The sequence below is a fragment of the Dermacentor andersoni genome, chromosome 7 (assembly GCF_023375885.2).
Source record: "Dermacentor andersoni chromosome 7, qqDerAnde1_hic_scaffold, whole genome shotgun sequence".
NCBI lineage: Eukaryota > Metazoa > Arthropoda > Arachnida > Ixodida > Ixodidae > Dermacentor > Dermacentor andersoni.
In genome coordinates this window covers 129,397,233-129,415,705 of record NC_092820.1, presented here as the reverse complement: position 1 = coordinate 129,415,705, position 18,473 = coordinate 129,397,233, and the positions used below count along the sequence as shown (strand labels likewise).

Here is an 18,473-nt window from a genome sequence, read left to right as displayed (position 1 = left end):
GAGAAGAGCGAACTCGAGCGGCTTTAGAGGCTAGGAAAACTGCCTTAAGATATTTAGACTTGAGGGAAAGCTTCGTAAACAAACTATAACACGGCAATCAGCACTCGAATACGACGAGAGAAATTACTGAGACGTGGAAAATTCCCATGAAAAAAAATCTGGTTTGCGAGACAAATGGTTGTATCTATTGAACCTCTTAAAAGATGAGGGGGAAATATGCGCTCACCGAGAGGGCATCTTCAGCACGGGACCACCCCAAGGCACCTTACAGAGATGTGGAGAGCTTCGCGGCCGGAACGAAGCATCCCTTCTCCGCCGGCCAAGAGGGGGAAACGCGCTTTCCGATCGCTCAAGGTTGCGCGGACAAAGCGTACCTCTAGCGTCTAGGAAAAGCTTAACCAGGTGCGATGGCGGCACGCATAGCGTGGGAAGCTAGCCGCCAGAATAATTATACCAAGGACTGCTGCTGATGAGGGCGAAATACCTTCGTGTAATTATAATAACCCTAATAGGACTACTTTCGAAAAAAAAAAAAAAGAAGGAAACGGCCCAGAGGGCTATACTACGAGAGCTATGACTGATAGTTTTCTATATGTATATATATATATATATTCATCTCATCTATGGGATCGCATGCGCGCGCTGTTGCTTTGTCTCTGCGTGTAGTATAGTTAAGAGAGCCAGTTTAAGGGCGGAGAAGAAGAAAAGAAAAGCAAAAACTGCAGCGCCGTGGTTTTAAAGCGCACCCGTGGTAGAGAAACGGAATGCGATATAAGCGTGCGTAGCCATGATACGCACACGACAACTGCCTTAAAATATTTAGACTTGAGGGAAAGCTTCGGTAACAAACGATAGCACACCAATCAGCACTCGAATATAATTATAACCCTAATACTAATTGTAAATATTCATCTCATCTATGGGATCTAATGCGCGCGCTGTTGCTTTGTTCTGTGTGTAGTAGTTAAGGGAGCCAGTTTAAGGGTGGAGAAGAAGGGAGGGAAGGAAAGTCTCTGAAGCAAAATTACAGCGCCGTGGTTTTAAAGCGCATCCCGTGGTAGAGAAACGGAAGGCGATATAAGCGTGCGTGGCCATGATACGCACACGACAAACTGCCTTAAAATATTTAGACTTGAGGGAAAGCTTCGTTAGCAAACGATAGCACGGCAATCAGCACTCGAATATAATTATAACCCTAATAATAATTGTAAATATTCATCTCATCTATGGGATCTAATGCGCGCGCTGTTGCTTTGTCTCTGCGTGTAGTAGTTGAGAGAGCCAGTTTAAGGGCGGAGAAGTGGGAAGGAAAGGATAGTCTCTGAAGCAAACTTGCAGCGTCGTGGTTTTAAAGCGCAACCGTGGTAGAGAAACGGAAGGCGATATAAGCGTGCGTGGCCATGATACGCACACGACAAACTGCCTTAAAATATTTAGACTTGAGGGAAAGTTTCGTTAGCAAACGATAGCACGGCAATCAGCACTCGTATATAATTATAACCCTAATAATAATTGTAAATATTCATCTCATCTATGGGATCTAATGCGCGCGCTGTTGCTTTGTCTCTGCGTGTAGTAGTTGAGAGAGCCAGTTTAAGGGCGGAGAAGTGGGAAGGAAAGGATAGTCTCTGAAACAAACTTGCCGCGTCGTGGTTTTAAAGCGCAACCGTTGTAGAGAAACGGAAGGCGATATAAGCGTGCGTGGCCATGATATGCACACGACAAACTGCCTTAAAATATTTAGACTTGAGGGAAAGCTTCGTAAACAAACTATAACACGGCAATCAGCACTCGAATACGACGAGAGAAATTACTGAGACGTGGAAAATTCCCATGAAAAAAAATCTGGTTTGCGAGACAAATGGTTGTATGTATTGAACCTCTTAAAAGATGAGGGGGAAATATGCGCTCACCGAGAGGGAATCTTCAGCACGGGACCACCCCAAGGCACCTTACAGAGATGTGGAGAGCTTCGCGGCCGGAACGAAGCATCCCTTCTCCGCCGGCCAAGAGGGGGAAACGCGCTTTCCGATCGCTCAAGGTTGCGCGGACAAAGCGTACCTCTAGCGTCTAGGAAAAGCTTAACCAGGTGCGATGGCGGCACGCATAGCGTGGGAAGCTAGCCGCCAGAATAATTATACCAAGGACTGCTGCTGATGAGGGCGAAATACCTTCGTGTAATTATAATAACCCTAATAGGACTACTTTCGAAAAAAAAGAAGGAAACGGCCCAGAGGGCTATACTACGAGAGCTATGACTGATAGTTTTCTATATGTATATATATATATATATTCATCTCATCTATGGGATCGCATGCGCGCGCTGTTGCTTTGTCTCTGCGTGTAGTATAGTTAAGAGAGCCAGTTTAAGGGCGGAGAAGAAGAAAAGAAAAGCAAAAACTGCAGCGCCGTGGTTTTAAAGCGCACCCGTGGTAGAGAAACGGAATGCGATATAAGCGTGCGTAGTAGGATATGACAAATCTTTGTTCAAGAAGGATTAGTCATCTTCTAAACCTTTTCCTGAGGGCAATTATAGCATAAAGTGATTACACGCTGGTGCGTTAACTCTAAATAATAATTTTATTGAGACCTGTTTTAACAATAATTTCTTTTTATATAGCGGTTGCTAAGCAACTTGTACGTAAGGACACGCCACTGTTTCAATAATATTTTCTGTATATACAAGACTTGCTTGGCTATCAGTTACATGACCAAGTGTGTAGCGAATGCAACAAGGTGATCTAGAGAAAAATTTTCGTAAACATTTATCAGACTGCGGACGTATTTACCCTCGTTTGCATTCCTCATTCAGGGACAAATTTCTATATCACTATTAAAAGATTACCCGGACTGCTATGCTTAGGCAGCAAACTCAATATTTTTCAGCCTCCCATGATATCTAAAGTTCGCAAGAAAATAGTATGTAGCAGTGTTTGAGCTAGCAGTATTTATTTATCTTGCGCGTAGCGAAACCGAAAGCACTACCAAAATGTTTCTGGGAGCACTTTTTTTTGCAATATATTAGGGATCTCACATTGGTTCTTATAGTTCCGTAAAGGCCAGACTACAATTTGTTTTCTGAACTTTAACAATCTATACTGTCACTGTTCAATTAAGCAAGGCCATTGCTTCAATAATCAAGGAGTAAACGAGTAGATAATTGTAGTAAAAGTGTGCAAGCCATAAAGCGGGTAAATAAGTGTCTTCTTGAAAATGAAATCGTAATATTTTCACAAAATGGGAAAATGTCACTCATTGCAGTGTTTTTTTAAACACATTTTTCAGGTCACCCTTCGTGCGTGACACGTTGCCGCAATAGTACAACGCGGTCATGTCTTCATATAAGGAACGGGGAGTGCAAGTGTGGCTGCGGTAAGAGACATCGCTTATAGAGTGCGCTGTCGCTTATACTGTGCACAAATCTTTGACACTGTGGGCTGCTTTACGGTTCACATATGTTCAAAGTCATAATTCCTTTTCACAGTGAAATATTCAAAGCGACTCTCATCAGACCACGTAAGCAATTGTAGGCGCATTACACGTTCCTGGAAGCGTCATACCGCAATGTGTTTTACAAAATGTGATTAGTATGTTGCGATAAAATTAAATCAGGGAGTGCTGGCGCCGCCACCTGACACCCTTCTTTCATCTTAAGTAGCCGACGCATTCTCTTGTTGCCTCGGTTAATGCAAGTCAAAGACATTTTTACTGCCTTCACCTGCATTTCGAGCCTGCTACGCACTTAATCAAAACCCCGTTCCCTCAGCTGCCGCCTGATCTTCGCATCCCCCCCCCCTTTTTTTTTGTCTCAGCATGGGCTGCATTATCAGAGCTATTTCTCGGCGCTTTGTGTTTCGCAGGTATCTCCGAATGATTCGCACGGCTTCTGGTTATTTCAGTGCTACATGGGCGATGTGCGAACATAGTGCGTGTGAAGTCATTTCGCTGGCAGGAGAGTTGCTCATAGGACATGAAAGCGCATAGGTTTTAATAGTTTTTAGTCGCGTTCGCGACGCACATGTTTTTTTATAGCTTGACACAATCATCACATAGATTTCTAGGCTCAGAACTTGCGTTTCCGTGGCGCATAAATTAGGTGCGGGGCCCTTTAGGAAGGTCCAGCACATGAAAATGCAAGAACTGTGTTAAACGTGTAGCACTGTATATGCGCCAGTGTTTTCCATTATAAAGCAACAACAGTAACTTTTCATGCCCTAATATGCGCAGGCTTTGTCGAATAAGTCGTGCGCCCTGAACAAACACTTCTTGCTTTCATGTGATGTGCTGAATTGAGACCAGAGACAAAACATTACGAGAGGCACCTCGTTCGCAAGTCTTTCAATTTAGCTTCCTATTGATTAATCAGACTGGCGTCTTGCTGACATCAATGGAATGAACACGAATAATCGGTGACCAGGCACTAACTATATTTTCATTCGGAGAAAGGAAGCAGAAAAGAGTCCAAACAAATATCAGTTTTCTTTATAAAATGCTAGTGTTTGATCACGTGCCGGGTGTTCCAACTAACTCCAAGAAATTTATTTAGAAAGTGATGCATTTTACATGGGCGGGACCAACGATGCTCCATTTGCAAGTTGCTTTGAGGAAGTTGTGCAACCAGGTTTGCGGAGATCGAGATTTTTATCCTTGAATATTTATGAACCTACACTTACTTGCTAGGCGGGAACACATACTTGAAGCTCTAGATATGAGTCCAATATTGAACACTAAGTATTGGCACGAAAGTACTTCGCAACAAACTACAGTAAAGTATTGCTGCTATTTCTCTCTGATAGACAAGGTATCGGAAATTTCCAAAAATAACGACAGATATTTGGGGAAGAATGGAGAAACAAATCAGCTAATACAAACCTTGTTTTAGGTTTTGATTCGAAACCCTACATCACAACTTGTAACGTTTGCTTGTATTTTGTAATTTAATGTTTTCGGCTGTCTATAGCCTCGTAGCAGTTTTTTATGTTAACGCCACACATTTTTTTTTTTTTTTTGCATTGGACCATTTCACATGTGTCCGTGGCATACAAGTCTTTCCCAGCTATTTTCTTTTCTTTCCCACCAACTTTTCCCTAACGAAATATCCGCATCTTTTCGGGAGCTGATCACACGCCAGCCAATCATCTTTGGCGAGCTTCTTTGCCCCCAGGCTGTAAATGCGGTCGAAAAAATATTTTATAGCTTTCTTTAGGAATGAATTAGCGGTCTTGGATTTAAAAGTGATCTTTTGTATATAATACACTAAGCTGTCTTTAATCTACCTGTCTGCACAGGCGCAGTGCCTAATTATACCGGAGTAAATATTTCTGTGGTAAAAATATGCATCTGCATTTAACTTTCATATACACCATACTTGCCAATTTTATTTAATTCACATTCGAATAACTTGATGTTCGCGGAGCTCTGAAATTCGTTACTTCTACAACAATTACCTGCATTTCAGCGTCAACTAACATCCCAAATGTGGCCCGTGGCTGCGTGGTTGAGCGTCCACGTCGGCTGTGGAAGGACGCGGGCTCAAAACCACATTCCGCTGGTTACTCACCGATTATTATCCTAGTCAAAGACATATCACGCCCAAAACTCGGCTTTCTTTGGGAGTGACTTGTCCTGGGTGAGGAGCCACGGCATGCAAATCCTGTGAAGCCATGCCGGCATAACAAAATCCTCCTTATGGTTATCATGGAAACTCGAATGATGGCAATTTCCAGTGTTGAATCACAGAGCACCTATCAGATGGGGGACCACCTCATGTCAGGCCGATACACCTCTTTACAAGCGTTGAGCGCTCGTACCTATTGCGCAATAAGCCCAGAGTGCGCTTATTCCTTTTTGGACCAGTAGGTACCTGTATATTTCACTTCGCATTGATAACATCATTGGTAACGGTCGTGAGCGTGCTTCATTTCTTCTATTAATGCTATACTCTACTCTCCTAAATTAAAAGAAAATGCACATCCAAGGCAAATGCTGGAATCTATTTCAAATGAAGCTTTCGTTAAGCGGGAGTGAATCCTAATAGATTTCTCCATTTCATTCGTGCGTCTTTGGGAGAAAGAAAACTGGCGCGCACTTGGCTTCCCGCATACTTGCGCTACACACTATTACATATCTTACAGACCATTTTATCGAGCGCGCAGCCATATTGCTATCACAATGCAGTCTATCACCCGGCGACATCCTGGCATGTGGGATCATGTATACATAGGAAGGTACACAGCGAACGTCTTTAGGCTAAGAGGGACAAGTTTTCGCGTTTACCTGAGAGGTCTCAACAAGCTTTTGCAATTGGGAAACTGCTTATTGTGTATGTACTAAGCTTTGAGCTTCAATATTGATGCAACATTGAACAGTGACGAGCCTGCAGGCACTGCGGAAGCTCCGCCTGAGATTGAAATAAGAGGCGAGACAAGTCTGAACATTGTCGATATGTAACATGCGTGCAACGTGTTATTATTGCACGCCTAACCTTGAAATCTATAATGGTGTGACTGAGGTGACAGCAATCAAATGTGTATTCATCAGCCATGCGGTGCACTGAACCAGAGTAATTGTAATCCAAGTAACTATCGAAGCTCTAAAGAAACACAATTTGCTTGTTTTCGTGCTCCTGAGGTTTTCGTCGTGCCATTTTTTAAGCATTGCGTACCGCACACACGGTTGTCAAGCTTTTCAAGATAAGGAATTGTTGAATAGGTCGACAGGAAGGCTCTTTAACTTGGAGAGCTCAATAAAATGACATAGTGATAGTGGCCCCGAATATGCCAAAATCAACCACACACGCAACGCGTTGAAATAGCTTCCGAATTGACTGTGCAAATGCGGCTCGCCGATTCCAGAAAGCTGAAAAACGATTAACTGCACTCTGCAACAGCAACTTCATTTTCTCGAGTAATACAGTGCGCGATGCTTGGCGTCTTCAAAGAGCCTGCTGGCGAGATTTAGAAGCGCTAGAAAGCTCAAGTCAACAAGCGATGGTCGGCACACGGTACGCATAACTTTCGTTACCGAAGGATCGAGAACACACCTTCATTTTCTTCTTCTGCACATCTTCTTTTTATAGCACCTCTCTGTTGCACATCTGTCAGAATATTGGTTGCCAAACATATTTATTTTATAACACATTTTAGCAGAATAGCTTTAACGTGCGTGGACGAAGAAATAGTTGACTTGGTGTATTCTCTCTAGTTGATCGACTCGAATACGCACCTATCCTTCACATACCGTTTTGATTGTGGGTGTCGAATTCGTCTGCGTGCAATCACTAGTAAAAAAATCTAACCTGAGACGTCGAAAAGCTGATGGCGTGAAGGGCTTCCTGTTGATGATGACCATCCAAAGCCGTCGCTTGTCGGAAACCACAGTGGTGGAGCGAACGGAGTATCCGCGGGCAAAGTTGCACTTCACATTCGCTTCCGAAAGGTAGTTGTGGAGCGGAATGCTGCACAGTGGTAGGCCGTTGATGTTGATGCATTTGACATTAAAGCAATCACCGCATAACGTGTAAAAATCGTACTAATTCGCAATGATACCGCTACCGCTCCAAGCTGCAGCTGATAGGAACGGTGATGTGCACAAAGCAGTGCGAAGGGGAGAGCATCGGGGCACACTCCTTCGAGGCTACGTTCTCCCTCGCGGATGAAACGGTTTTACAGGCTTGTGTTTGTTTGCTTCCAACTTATATTGAATGTACCAGCCGTACCTTGGCTAGTCCCCCGTTGTGGCTACATGCCATAGTAAGTCAATAATACATGCCATCCACACGTAGCAATCATTCCAAGTAGCTAGGTGGTATTGCCGCAATATGTACCTCCCGCTCCTCGGCTAATTCCATATTGTGTGAATATCCCGTTCCACCGCACACTTTTTGATCAACCCTCGTTGAGAGCGTGAGACATAATAAGAAAATCATCACCATTACAAACACGTAGGCACGGATCCTGAGTGATCCACCGTTCTGGTCGTGTTCCCTGTTGTGGGTGTATTTTGACACGTGTACTTGTTTATCCTCATCGGGTGACCGCGTTTCACCGCCTAACAAATGTTATCGCAAAGCACTAGACGCGCTTGCATGTACTAGATATTTCTCGAAAGTTATCGATGGTTCTATCCGCTATCTGTTGTCACCGAACTTTGTATGATCTGATTTCATCGCGCAACGCGAATGATGCAGAGCTTTCTGGAAGATAGGCGAGTCCAGCGGTTACTCTGGAACCTTCGATGACTAATGTATAAAAACTGACGCGCTTGATCCGCTGAGCAAATTTTCGGTGATCGCTGACTGTGTTCGCCGCTATCGTTGTTCTTTGAGAGTAGCCTGTTTTTGAGGGCACAAGTTCGCCCAGCAAAACGCTAGTTTCGTCAATCACAGTTTTGATGCCTTCTTCACCGTCACTACTACGTGACAATATTATAGTGGGAGAATCACAATCGTCAACACCCAGCGATGATCGCAAAGAGCTGGTTAGTCTTGCACGGGAGAAGTTTACGTGCGGAGACACCTCACTGACCCAGGTCTGTCTTTCTAGAAGCTTCCGCTCAAGTGTGTAGTCCGGCTGGAGCATTTGATCCCGTACGCGAGTTTCGAATCCTGGCACCGGACGCGCTTTATTCTTTTACATTGTATGCAAATCTACTTAGAACGAACACGACCAGCGACAGACTGACCCAACCGAAACCATTTCATAGTAGCGAAGTAAACCTCCACTTAAAAAAAAGAGAATATCCCCTAGTTCGGACTCAACAATGCGTGGGAGAAGCGCTCTTGAAGGGTAATTTCTGCAACTACTTGTATGCAATGGCTGAATTACCAGCCAAACAAAAGTAAGAACCCGTAGCTTAATCTGTTCACTGTGGCGAAGAGCGAGCACTGCGAAAGCTAACACCGCTCAAAGGTCCTTGTCATATTTATGCAGTAGCAAGGTCAGGCATTATGTACCGTTACCTAATTGTGAAGTGTAGCGAACTTCTTTCCTCCGTTGAAAGAAAGCGAGAACCGAATGAAGAGGCTGATGGGGCTGACGGGGCGTCGGCTCCCCCTCAATAGTGTTGACAAGGATGTATAAAAATATTTTGAAACAGCAATGCTCAATACGCCAGGTGTGGATGCGAAATAAATTGCGCGTAATATTGCTTAAGTAACAACATAGAAAGGGGGAACATAAAACAAAAAGAAAAATATCACAATAATACGTAATCTACATCAGTGTCAGTACAGAAAATGAGCTATGGGGTGGCATAAAAATGAATTGAATTAGATATGGCCTTTACTTTCAAAAACAGAATAGTATGTTCATAGCTAAACAATGCTATGTAGCTGCAGAGCAGCTGTGCTAAGTTGTTGTCCAATATTTTTTTCCTTATATTCTTAACGAAATCTCGCAGAGTAAGGTTAGAACTTCAGTTGAAATTAAGGTTATTTGTGATTGTGGGAGCCACGTAGCCTAATTTTTGTCCACCAGAAATAGTGCAGGTTTTATGAACTGAAGTAGTTTTATCTATCTCCGTAATGAGCATCTTGTCGTGGGACGATTCGAAGTTCCAACACGTAATTTATTTCGGTGTGTCTGCGGTAGTAAACGAAAACTGAATACCTAATTGACCTTAAGAAGTGGGCATTTGTTAAATATGCGCTTTGTGGGTAAGTCCTGAGCTAAATCGTGCCGTCCTTCAATTGTACACAGCACTGTTTTCTGGAGGGTAAATTTTTTTTTATAGGTGGTGAAGCGCGTTGTGCTCCAAATAAATGATATATGAATATTTAGAGTAAGAAAAAGAAGCATAAGAAACGTTCCTTAATTTTGCGGACAGTATCACATCAGTGATGTTGTATAGGCAACCAACACTAATACTACAGTCAGCCTGAAATTGGGTGAATTGACCTCCCCCCACCCCCATCTTAAGTTGAAGTCTTACTAAAACATACACCAAGACACATTTGGCAGGAAAACTGCTGCATCTCTGTCGCTCCAAAAATACATATTTGTATATTGCATGACAGTTTTAATGGGTCTTATAACACTATAAGTGCTTTTCGTTAGGTTGAGGCGGAAGTTTCTTACTTCAAGCCAAGCGGGAGTTTCAAAAGATAGAAATTACTTTCTTCTAAATCCAGCAAAGTACTGTGAGTAAACAATATATGTTGGTATCATCTGTATGCATATTGAAATCAACAAATAGTATTAAGGTCTGATAAACAACTGCGGCCCAATTGGGGAAACTTAAGGTATACCTTAGGAGATGATAGATATTGTGCCATCATCATTTGCGACACACCTTTTTCCTTTGGTTACTTCAATAACTTTTTAATATATATAAAACGAGCCTACGTACACCAAAATTATTCTTGCTTAAAAGAATTTTTTTGTACACAACATAAGGCCTTCCGGATGTCTAAGGATAAAGCAAAGATGTATTTCCTATACTCAATATTCACGATTCTCTTTTTTACTGCTAGAAGAGCTCATTGACAGCAATAGGCTATAAAAATTCGCATGGTGATGCGGCAATTATTTTATACTTGTCGAAGAATTTTTCCAACGTGCTCTAATTAGCCTGCTCGAGTATTTGCGACAGTCCAAATACAATAGGAATATCTCTGTAAAGGGTGATTTGGTTGCGATAAATCTATTTATAAAACAAAAGTATCACACGAGCTATTAACTTTTCACGGAAAGCTGCAGTTGCAAGTACGGTGTTTGAAATGTTTGCCAACGCTTCAACTATTATTCCTGATACACTCTTAAAGGATAGACTTTTATAGTAATTCTGACCGGTTGATGTAATATTCGTGTTTTTCAATTAAATGCCCTAACTTTCTTCGTAAGAATGGTCACAAATGATGCAAAACCTAACAGCGGGCTGATAAATTCACAGCCGTCAGAAGCAGGCACTTCAACATTGATAAAGTATCGGTTAAACGTGTTCGTGAGCTTGTAACCATCCTTATCAGTGCAATCCATTCTGATCACGGTTGACTGGACGCCTTTTTATTTATGAGCTGGTTTATTTTTTGACATAGTTTCGTAATGGTGTTTAGAATTCTGCCGAAGTGTTCAGCATGATAATTAGGTTTTGCTGTTCTCAAATGTTTATTTAGTATTTCGGGCCATTTTTTAGTCAGTGTAATGTCTCGGGCTCAAGACTTGAATTAAACTGTGACAGATTCTATTCCTCATTATTATTCTCATGTTTTGTTCTTCATTTACACAAGGCTTTTTCTTTGGTTGGCAATTGATTGATTTCTAACATTTTTCCCATAAATATTTGATACCTGCTTTACAACGCTGTACGGCGTAAAATGTTTAAAATGAAAAAAAAAAGTTAGTGACGTTTCACTTCGTGAACACGGGTGATGCGAAGTCGTATGGGCGCTATAGCGCACACGACGCTATTGGCCTTCGGCGCGCCTTCATACCTGTGCTGACCGCATCGCAGATCGTATTCAAGACAGGACTCTCGCGGCCGCGCCATGCATAGCACCGGCCGGTGTAGAATGCCCCAATTGTAAACATTCGCTTCATACCTAAATTACCTAGCATGGCGTCAACGCGCACAGGCAAACATGAACACTTCGTGCTCCACGACCGCGGACACCTGCTCTCAAAACCCTGGCGTGAGGCGAGCGAAGCAGCGAGCGAAGTGACCTTCATGCTGTTTAATGTTTACACGCAACCTGAGCAGTGAGAACACTGCGCACGCAAAACTACTAGCCGTCGACCCACCTAGACTGTGCCCCCAAAGCAGATCGCTTTCAATATAAAGGTCGTGCAACCGCCCGCGGCCAGAGTACAACGCCCCACTCCCCCTCTCTTCGCCGCTGCAACGGTGCCTTGCGCGCGAAGGAATGCGACGCGCTTCCTCCCCTTGAGCACGCGAGATTGAGCCGGCATCGTCAGCGCAACGCCCCCCCCCCCCCCCCCCCCCCTTTTCGCTCGAACACACAGGGCACTACGCGCGAGGATGATGTTACCACGAGACAAACTCAGTACGCATGCATCGCAAAGGAAACCTGCAGCAACTACCAGAGGAGGTCAACCCAGGGCTCCTCCGTTTACCTTCCTCCTCCACAACGCTTCGCCTCGTTTCTACACACACTTCGCTCACCTTACCTCCATATTCCCCTAGGTCGCATTACTTTGCACTGCGCTGAGCCCGCTTCTTCGTACTTGCTGTGGCTCTCCGTGGCTCCGGCGCGCGATTATCTTCTCTTTTAGGCGCCCTCCTCTTTCGCTTGCTTCACGGCCTCAGACAAATACCACCAATTTCAAGACCTGGCCACCTACGTTTGCCCGTATAAAAAAGGTAATAATTAAGCTATCTGGAAGCTCTCGGGATTTATGATTTCAAGAGCAAAGTAAGATTCTGCATTAACATTTGCACCGTTAGTCCACTCTTTACAAAGATGGCGAATAATTCCACTACAATTTGCTTGTGACGAATACAGAAGTTCGTGTATGCAGTATATGGATTTGTTACAGAAGTTACAATACCTGGTAATATTTTATGTATGCTACTGTCCCGATTGTGTTAATCACGACCATCGAAAGCCAACTGAGAATGAATCCAACAAATTCATAAAGAAGAGTAGTTGTTTACAAAATGTTTACAAAATTCGGCATGAAATTGACCAAAAAAGTAAGTTACCTGCGTTCCGATTGGAACCCACGACATTCGCATTAAGCGTGCGTTCCCCTGCGCTTCGTGCTACGGCGATGGCTGTCAACCAGGCCGCACTCTTGGATATTTACACGCGCTATATCAAGCCCCGAAAATGTTAGCCAATGCCACACAGGCCCGGAGTCACGTCCTGAGTCACGCTTAAGTCACGTAGTTTCTTTGTCCACGAGTGTTAGGTTCACTCTTCTGCTTGCATTCGGTCTTGTTTTATGCTCTGCTTCTTGCAGTCTTTAGTTATTATTATTGTGCGTGTTCGCATTCTAATATTTATTAAAAATGTAATAAACATAAGTAAATAAATATCCCTACATATCTACATTCCAAATCGCTGCTACGTATTTTGCTTATTTCCTTTCCCCCGTAACGTATGCCATATACCCTGTCGCTCAGACCAAGTCAAGCTGGCGACTGTCGTCTTTTACGCTTCCACATCTTCGGAGAATAAATTTGATTCCGAATAAGATATAAGCGTTTCCTCTTGGGCATGTCAGCGGCTTGGAGTCTTTCAAAAAGAACACAATAAAAAATAACCGTGAGCGCAACACAAACCGTATACATACGAAATTTTATAAAATAAATATTATTTAATCTGAATCTTTGCAATCTGCATCACCTAGGGAATATATGTTGTGTACTACTATACAATGATGCGGTCACAAAACTCCCCGAATTGTGTTCAATATGATGTTATTACGACATTTATAGAAGTGAGACTGTTGTGTGTTTAAATGACAAGGACACTGTTGGTTGGTTTATTTTCTTGACATTTTTATGCCAACAACATACTATTTTGACATAAATGTAGTATCTAAAAAAGGTCATTCATTTGCAGTCGGTTTCAACAAACTATGCGCGCCATGGAACACAACGAAATGCCGGCCATGTGGACCTTATCCCACGTGCTATCTGATAGACAGGGAATGTGACTGCTACTGCTGTAAGTACTGTCAGTTACACAGCATACACGCACAAAAAAAAGTATGAAATTATGCACATTCCGTTCATTGTGCGAATCGATTCCTCGAGAGGGATTTCGCAGCAACCTCGCTATCCAGCCTCGTTTAGAGTGGCACAATGCCTTAGAAGGTGAACGAACGTGTTTGTTTAAGGCGCACCTTTAATTAAGGGCAAACCTAGTTTGTAGCCTAGTGTAGCCTAGTGTGTAAGACGAGCCTAATTTATGCGATGCCAGCGTCTCTGTAACAACAGCAAAACGACGATTTCTATGACCACCATCTAATGACACCAGCGGCCTAAATTCTACTCCTACCGCCTGAAACGAGTTTTCGACATTCCTGTTGTTAGGATCTGGACAGGTGCTGAAGGACCCTTAGCGAGAAAATCGTGAATTGTAACATCATATGCGAGTAAGTTATTATTCTTAGTTCTGTATATATAATTTCTTACGTACCTGTGTGTAATCCATCTGAAATTGACCTAAAAGACAATTACATGTGTACTCCGAAGAATAAACGTTATAATTCCACTCTGTGAAGAGATATGACCAGCGGCGAAGCTGTTAATGGCGAACTACTCCTGCGCCTCGGGTTGGCCCGGCGTTGCACAATCTTTGGGATTTTTCTTACACGTGGACACGATAATAGGTAAAGTAGCCCTTAATACCTTCACCGTAAAAGAATACTGACTAGGAATTACTTACCAAACAACAATATGATTTGAGGCTCACCGACTTGAGCCCATGGCCCTCGGCTTAGCATGGCAACATCATATTCAATACGCCAGCTCGGCGGAAGCATGCGAATTTCGAATAATGGTTAGAACATCGGGCTGCTGTGCTGGGAGAGAGGTTCGAACCCACCGTCGGTGCAACATTTATTTATTGCGATAGCAATTAGAGAGACACTTCAGAGGGTTTTATTCTGTAGCCGTGGTGCTGCGTGTAAAGTTCAAGCGCGATGCGATCATATCGCGGCCTGGCCAGATCATGCACTGTTTGAACTAAAAAGCGCATGTGGGAAATCCGAGAAAGGTGGTGCCTTAAGGGATTCCATCTTCCCGTGCGACAGTGTTACATGCCACGTGATGAAACGCGCGCAAGAAGGAGGGAGGAGAGCGCGGATATCCTAATCTAGCCCGTCGATTGTCGCACAGGCTGTGCGCGCGCTTAGCGCACACGCGGCCTGCGATCCTTCTTTCTGAAGTAATCGGCAGGGCTTGCAAAGGTGGAGGTTGGGCGATCCGACCTTGCTGGTGGCTGCATTAGCGCTTTTTTCCATGCGTCTACTCTTGGAGGCCACGTAATCCGAAGGCTCAGGGTTGCAGTGCAGCGAGAGGCCTCTCGAAGCGCCCTCTTCCCTCTGCATGCACTCTTCATCGCACCAACGCTGAGACAGCGAGTGTTCGGGATCATCGAGTGAGACCTGTTCATATGTGCCTGTGGGTACATGCTACCATGCTTTATTTATTTAGTAAGCGAATCTTTATTGCAATTTACCGAGCCGATAGAACTATAAAATTACATCGTGTAGTTATCTAATACTTAACTATTCCTATGAAGGTTATCATGTCTGGTCTAACCACCACTACGTTAAAGATGCACAAAGTGATGCCAAGTAGCAAATTGAACCCCTGCATAACAGAAGATACTTCGAATGACGAAAATAATGCTTCACTTAAAACGTGCCTACCCACTTGAATTTCCTGCGCAATTTACATCCTGTGTATTCGCATGTAAAACACTAGGACATTATTCTATGAACTAAGTATTGGGGCCAAATTTGCTCGTGGTGATTTTTGTTTGCGACAGTGCCGCAGGCATAGCACCGCTAAAGTAAAATGTGAAGCTCCGAAAAAGTATATGTGGGAACAATAGAATTCCACAGAGACACTTCAGACTGCTCTTCAGACACTTCAGATGTCTCTGTGGTGAAATTTTTGTTCCCGCGCGTTCTTTGTTCGCTCAGGCTCTCTCCTGCGACATAACTGCGCTTCGTTAAGGCCAAGTCAAAACACGCAAAGCGTATCGACGCACTCGCGTGCCCGCGTGAAGCTCATAACTTGAATTACCACCAAGCGCCGTTAAATTGAAGAACAATGCTGTTTTATTATTGTGAAAGCAGTTATATAGACACTCCAGGCGCATTTTTGCCGTCGGTGTCTCCATTATAGACCTCAGACTCTGCCCAGGCGACGCTGCGGAAAAACCCGTCACCAGCGCCTGCATCGTAGACTTGGCGCGAACTGAGTAGTGCAAAAAAAACTGTCCGCAAGCAAAGGTGCATAGACCACAATGAACTCTCCGCTTTCGGTTGTGTTGAGGCACGCTTTCCTAAAAATCAAGGACCTAGAAAGCTTCTTCCGCCCATCTACGCTTCGGAACGGGAGGAAGCTCAGCAGGGCGAAGTACGTGTACAATATAAAAGAAGTCCCAGGAGTTATTTCGGCGTGCTGCAATCCGCAAGTACAGAGAGCACCAGGCTTGTTTACAGGCATATCAGTATTAAAATCTAAGCGTTTCAAATTGGTTAATATTGAAAATGTCCTTAACACAATACTTAAGTATCTTCTATATATTTATGCAACTTATCGTAATGTTTTTTCTCGAAATTATTTACAGACAGTAAATCTTTCCATAGCCTTTTTCAGGGGGGCAAACTGAAAGCGTTTTCTAAGGCAGCAAACAGCTTTTGAAGAAGACGAAAGTAAGCTTCCTACAGTGCCTACGCCCCGCATCTTTCTTTCTCGAAGGAGCCACAGCATCGCTCAGTACATTTGAACTTTTCGCAGACGCTTCGAGCAACAAGCGCGCACAAATAAATGTAAATAAACGCGACATTTTTCTCTTTACACACGTGCGTTAGTTCGCAGTTACTAATCCAGTGCTCCTACAGCAACTTTACTGCTCACAATTGAAAAACGCAGTAGAGCAGGCTCAGCACATTGCGAAACGTGCTTGCTGTATCGGCGCAGGACATACAAAATACCGAAACTAGAAATGTGCTCGCGATACAACGATGCTCTAGAACAGGATTTTGAATGCATAAACGAACGAAAATGTTTGGTTAAACTGACCCGCCAAATCTCTCCGTTCCACTTGTTGAGTCAAGTGGAGGCGGACGTCTGTTAAAAGTTGGAAATATTGATGACACATACGCAGTATGGTTGGCAACGTTTTTTTTTTTTTTGTTGTTGTTGTTGTTGTTACCGACGAAGTCGCGGCTGCAGATTCTTGAGTTTTCGCTTGGTTACCACGGTCCTCCGTCAGGGTTACACAACGCAATTACAGCAGAAGAAAATTGTCGCACTTTCTCATGCAAACCGCAGTGTTGTGGGGAATGCAAGTAATTCGATTACCCAGCAGGTTGAACAGCTTGTTTCCAGCGCTCTCGCCTTTCCCCTTCATACGATCGCGATGGAAATCGGCAAAACTGAACGTTGTTATTCAGTCCTTCACGCTCATGGCAATTTACAACACAACAGAAGCACCGATTCCGGCGTTTCTTCGTAGCGCGCGTAGCTATCGCGGTTGCCGTCGCTTCCGCCATCAGTCTGACGAGTGAGCCAGCAAGCGCTTTTGGCAGTTCGGTGGCGCGTCCGACTATCGGAGAAATTTATAGCTCTCTGCCTGGGTGCCAAATACGCAAAACACTCGCAATATGGACCAAAATCTAGTTAAATCATTGTTTCGCAGTCGCTAGCTGCATGGCCAACTTAGCAAGGTAGTCGGGCTTCGCACTACTCAATTACTGCCTTTTCGCACCGGCAGGTGGCGCTATGCCTCTTGCAAACCTCCAGAGTCTGACGTCTGAAGTCCAAGGGCGATAAACTCGTAGCCGATCGCCGTATGCTGTATGTCCTAGTGAAAGCGCGCGAGGGTGAGCCGGCGAACGCGGCTGAATCTCGCGTGTGCGAGTGAGGAAGCGGGGCGAAGGAGCGCTCTCTTCTATTGCAGGCGAGGCAAGAGGGCAAGGCGACGGAGGGGGGGGGGGGGGGGGGGAGGGTGTTCTTTTCCGGCAGCTGCTGCATACGGCGCGGCCGTGCGGGCGCCGTACCTTGAAAGCGATCTGCGACGCGGCCAAAGTGCGCGCCAGTGCGCCTCGTGTTCAAAGCTTGCTGCGATGTGTGCGAAGTGCGCGTAGTGCTGGTAGCTTCGTATGCGCTGTACTTTCGCCGTTTCCTACACGCTGAAGTCAGAGATGAAGGGATGCCAATGCGCTCGCTGCTGCTGCCGCTATTCCTCACTGCAGCGATTTCATAGCGAATTTTAATGGTGATCGAGCGAAGTGTGTTCATGTTTATGGGTGCGCGCGTGACACCGTGCTTGTTAGTATAGTGAGTAAGCAAATTTTTACAATTTTAAACGGCCGATAAAACTGCTATCCTTACTTCGCATAGCTATCTACTAATTTGCTATCGCAACTGGTGCTCCGCCTTTCGCGCGAAGCGGCGAATTTTTATGCAATCGTTATATACACTCATGACATCGTGCCACCTCGTCGTCATTGGCAGCGTCGTCGCGTCTGCAATGACGCACGCACTAGGGACACCTTTCGTCAACGAAAGCCGTGGAGCAGCCGTGGTGACGGGGAAGCGTGCTTGTTTCGTTCCCTGGAGGACCGGGTTCAAATACCATAAAGACCGAAACTCACGAACTTTTTAGTTCAAGTTTATTTCGTTTAGAAAGGTCTCCCTGATAAATATGACGTCAATCCGAGGCTTTTGTGAGGTGTTTTTACGCTTAGTGGCGTCGGCCATTTTTGGTACCATCATGCCTACAGAATTTCGCGTAATGGGGCGTATAATGCTTTCGCCTTAAAATG

At 44.3% G+C, this 18,473-nt stretch overlaps 1 protein-coding gene across 3 annotated transcripts in view; it reads left to right on the top strand.

Moving 5' to 3' along the window:
- Nucleotides 1–18,473, top strand: part of LOC126533834 (uncharacterized) — a 57,926-nt gene that overhangs the window by 33,621 nt on the left and 5,832 nt on the right. The window contains exons 7-8 of one of the 3 annotated variants that reach the window (XM_055072426.2): nucleotides 3,286–3,372; nucleotides 13,526–13,630. In XM_055072426.2, coding sequence (XP_054928401.1) covers nucleotides 3,286–3,372; nucleotides 13,526–13,630 — 192 coding nt within the window. The remainder of the gene's footprint in view (nucleotides 1–3,285; nucleotides 3,373–13,525; nucleotides 13,631–18,473) is intronic. The other 2 variants (XM_055072425.1, XM_055072427.1) reach the window with 2 other exon arrangements.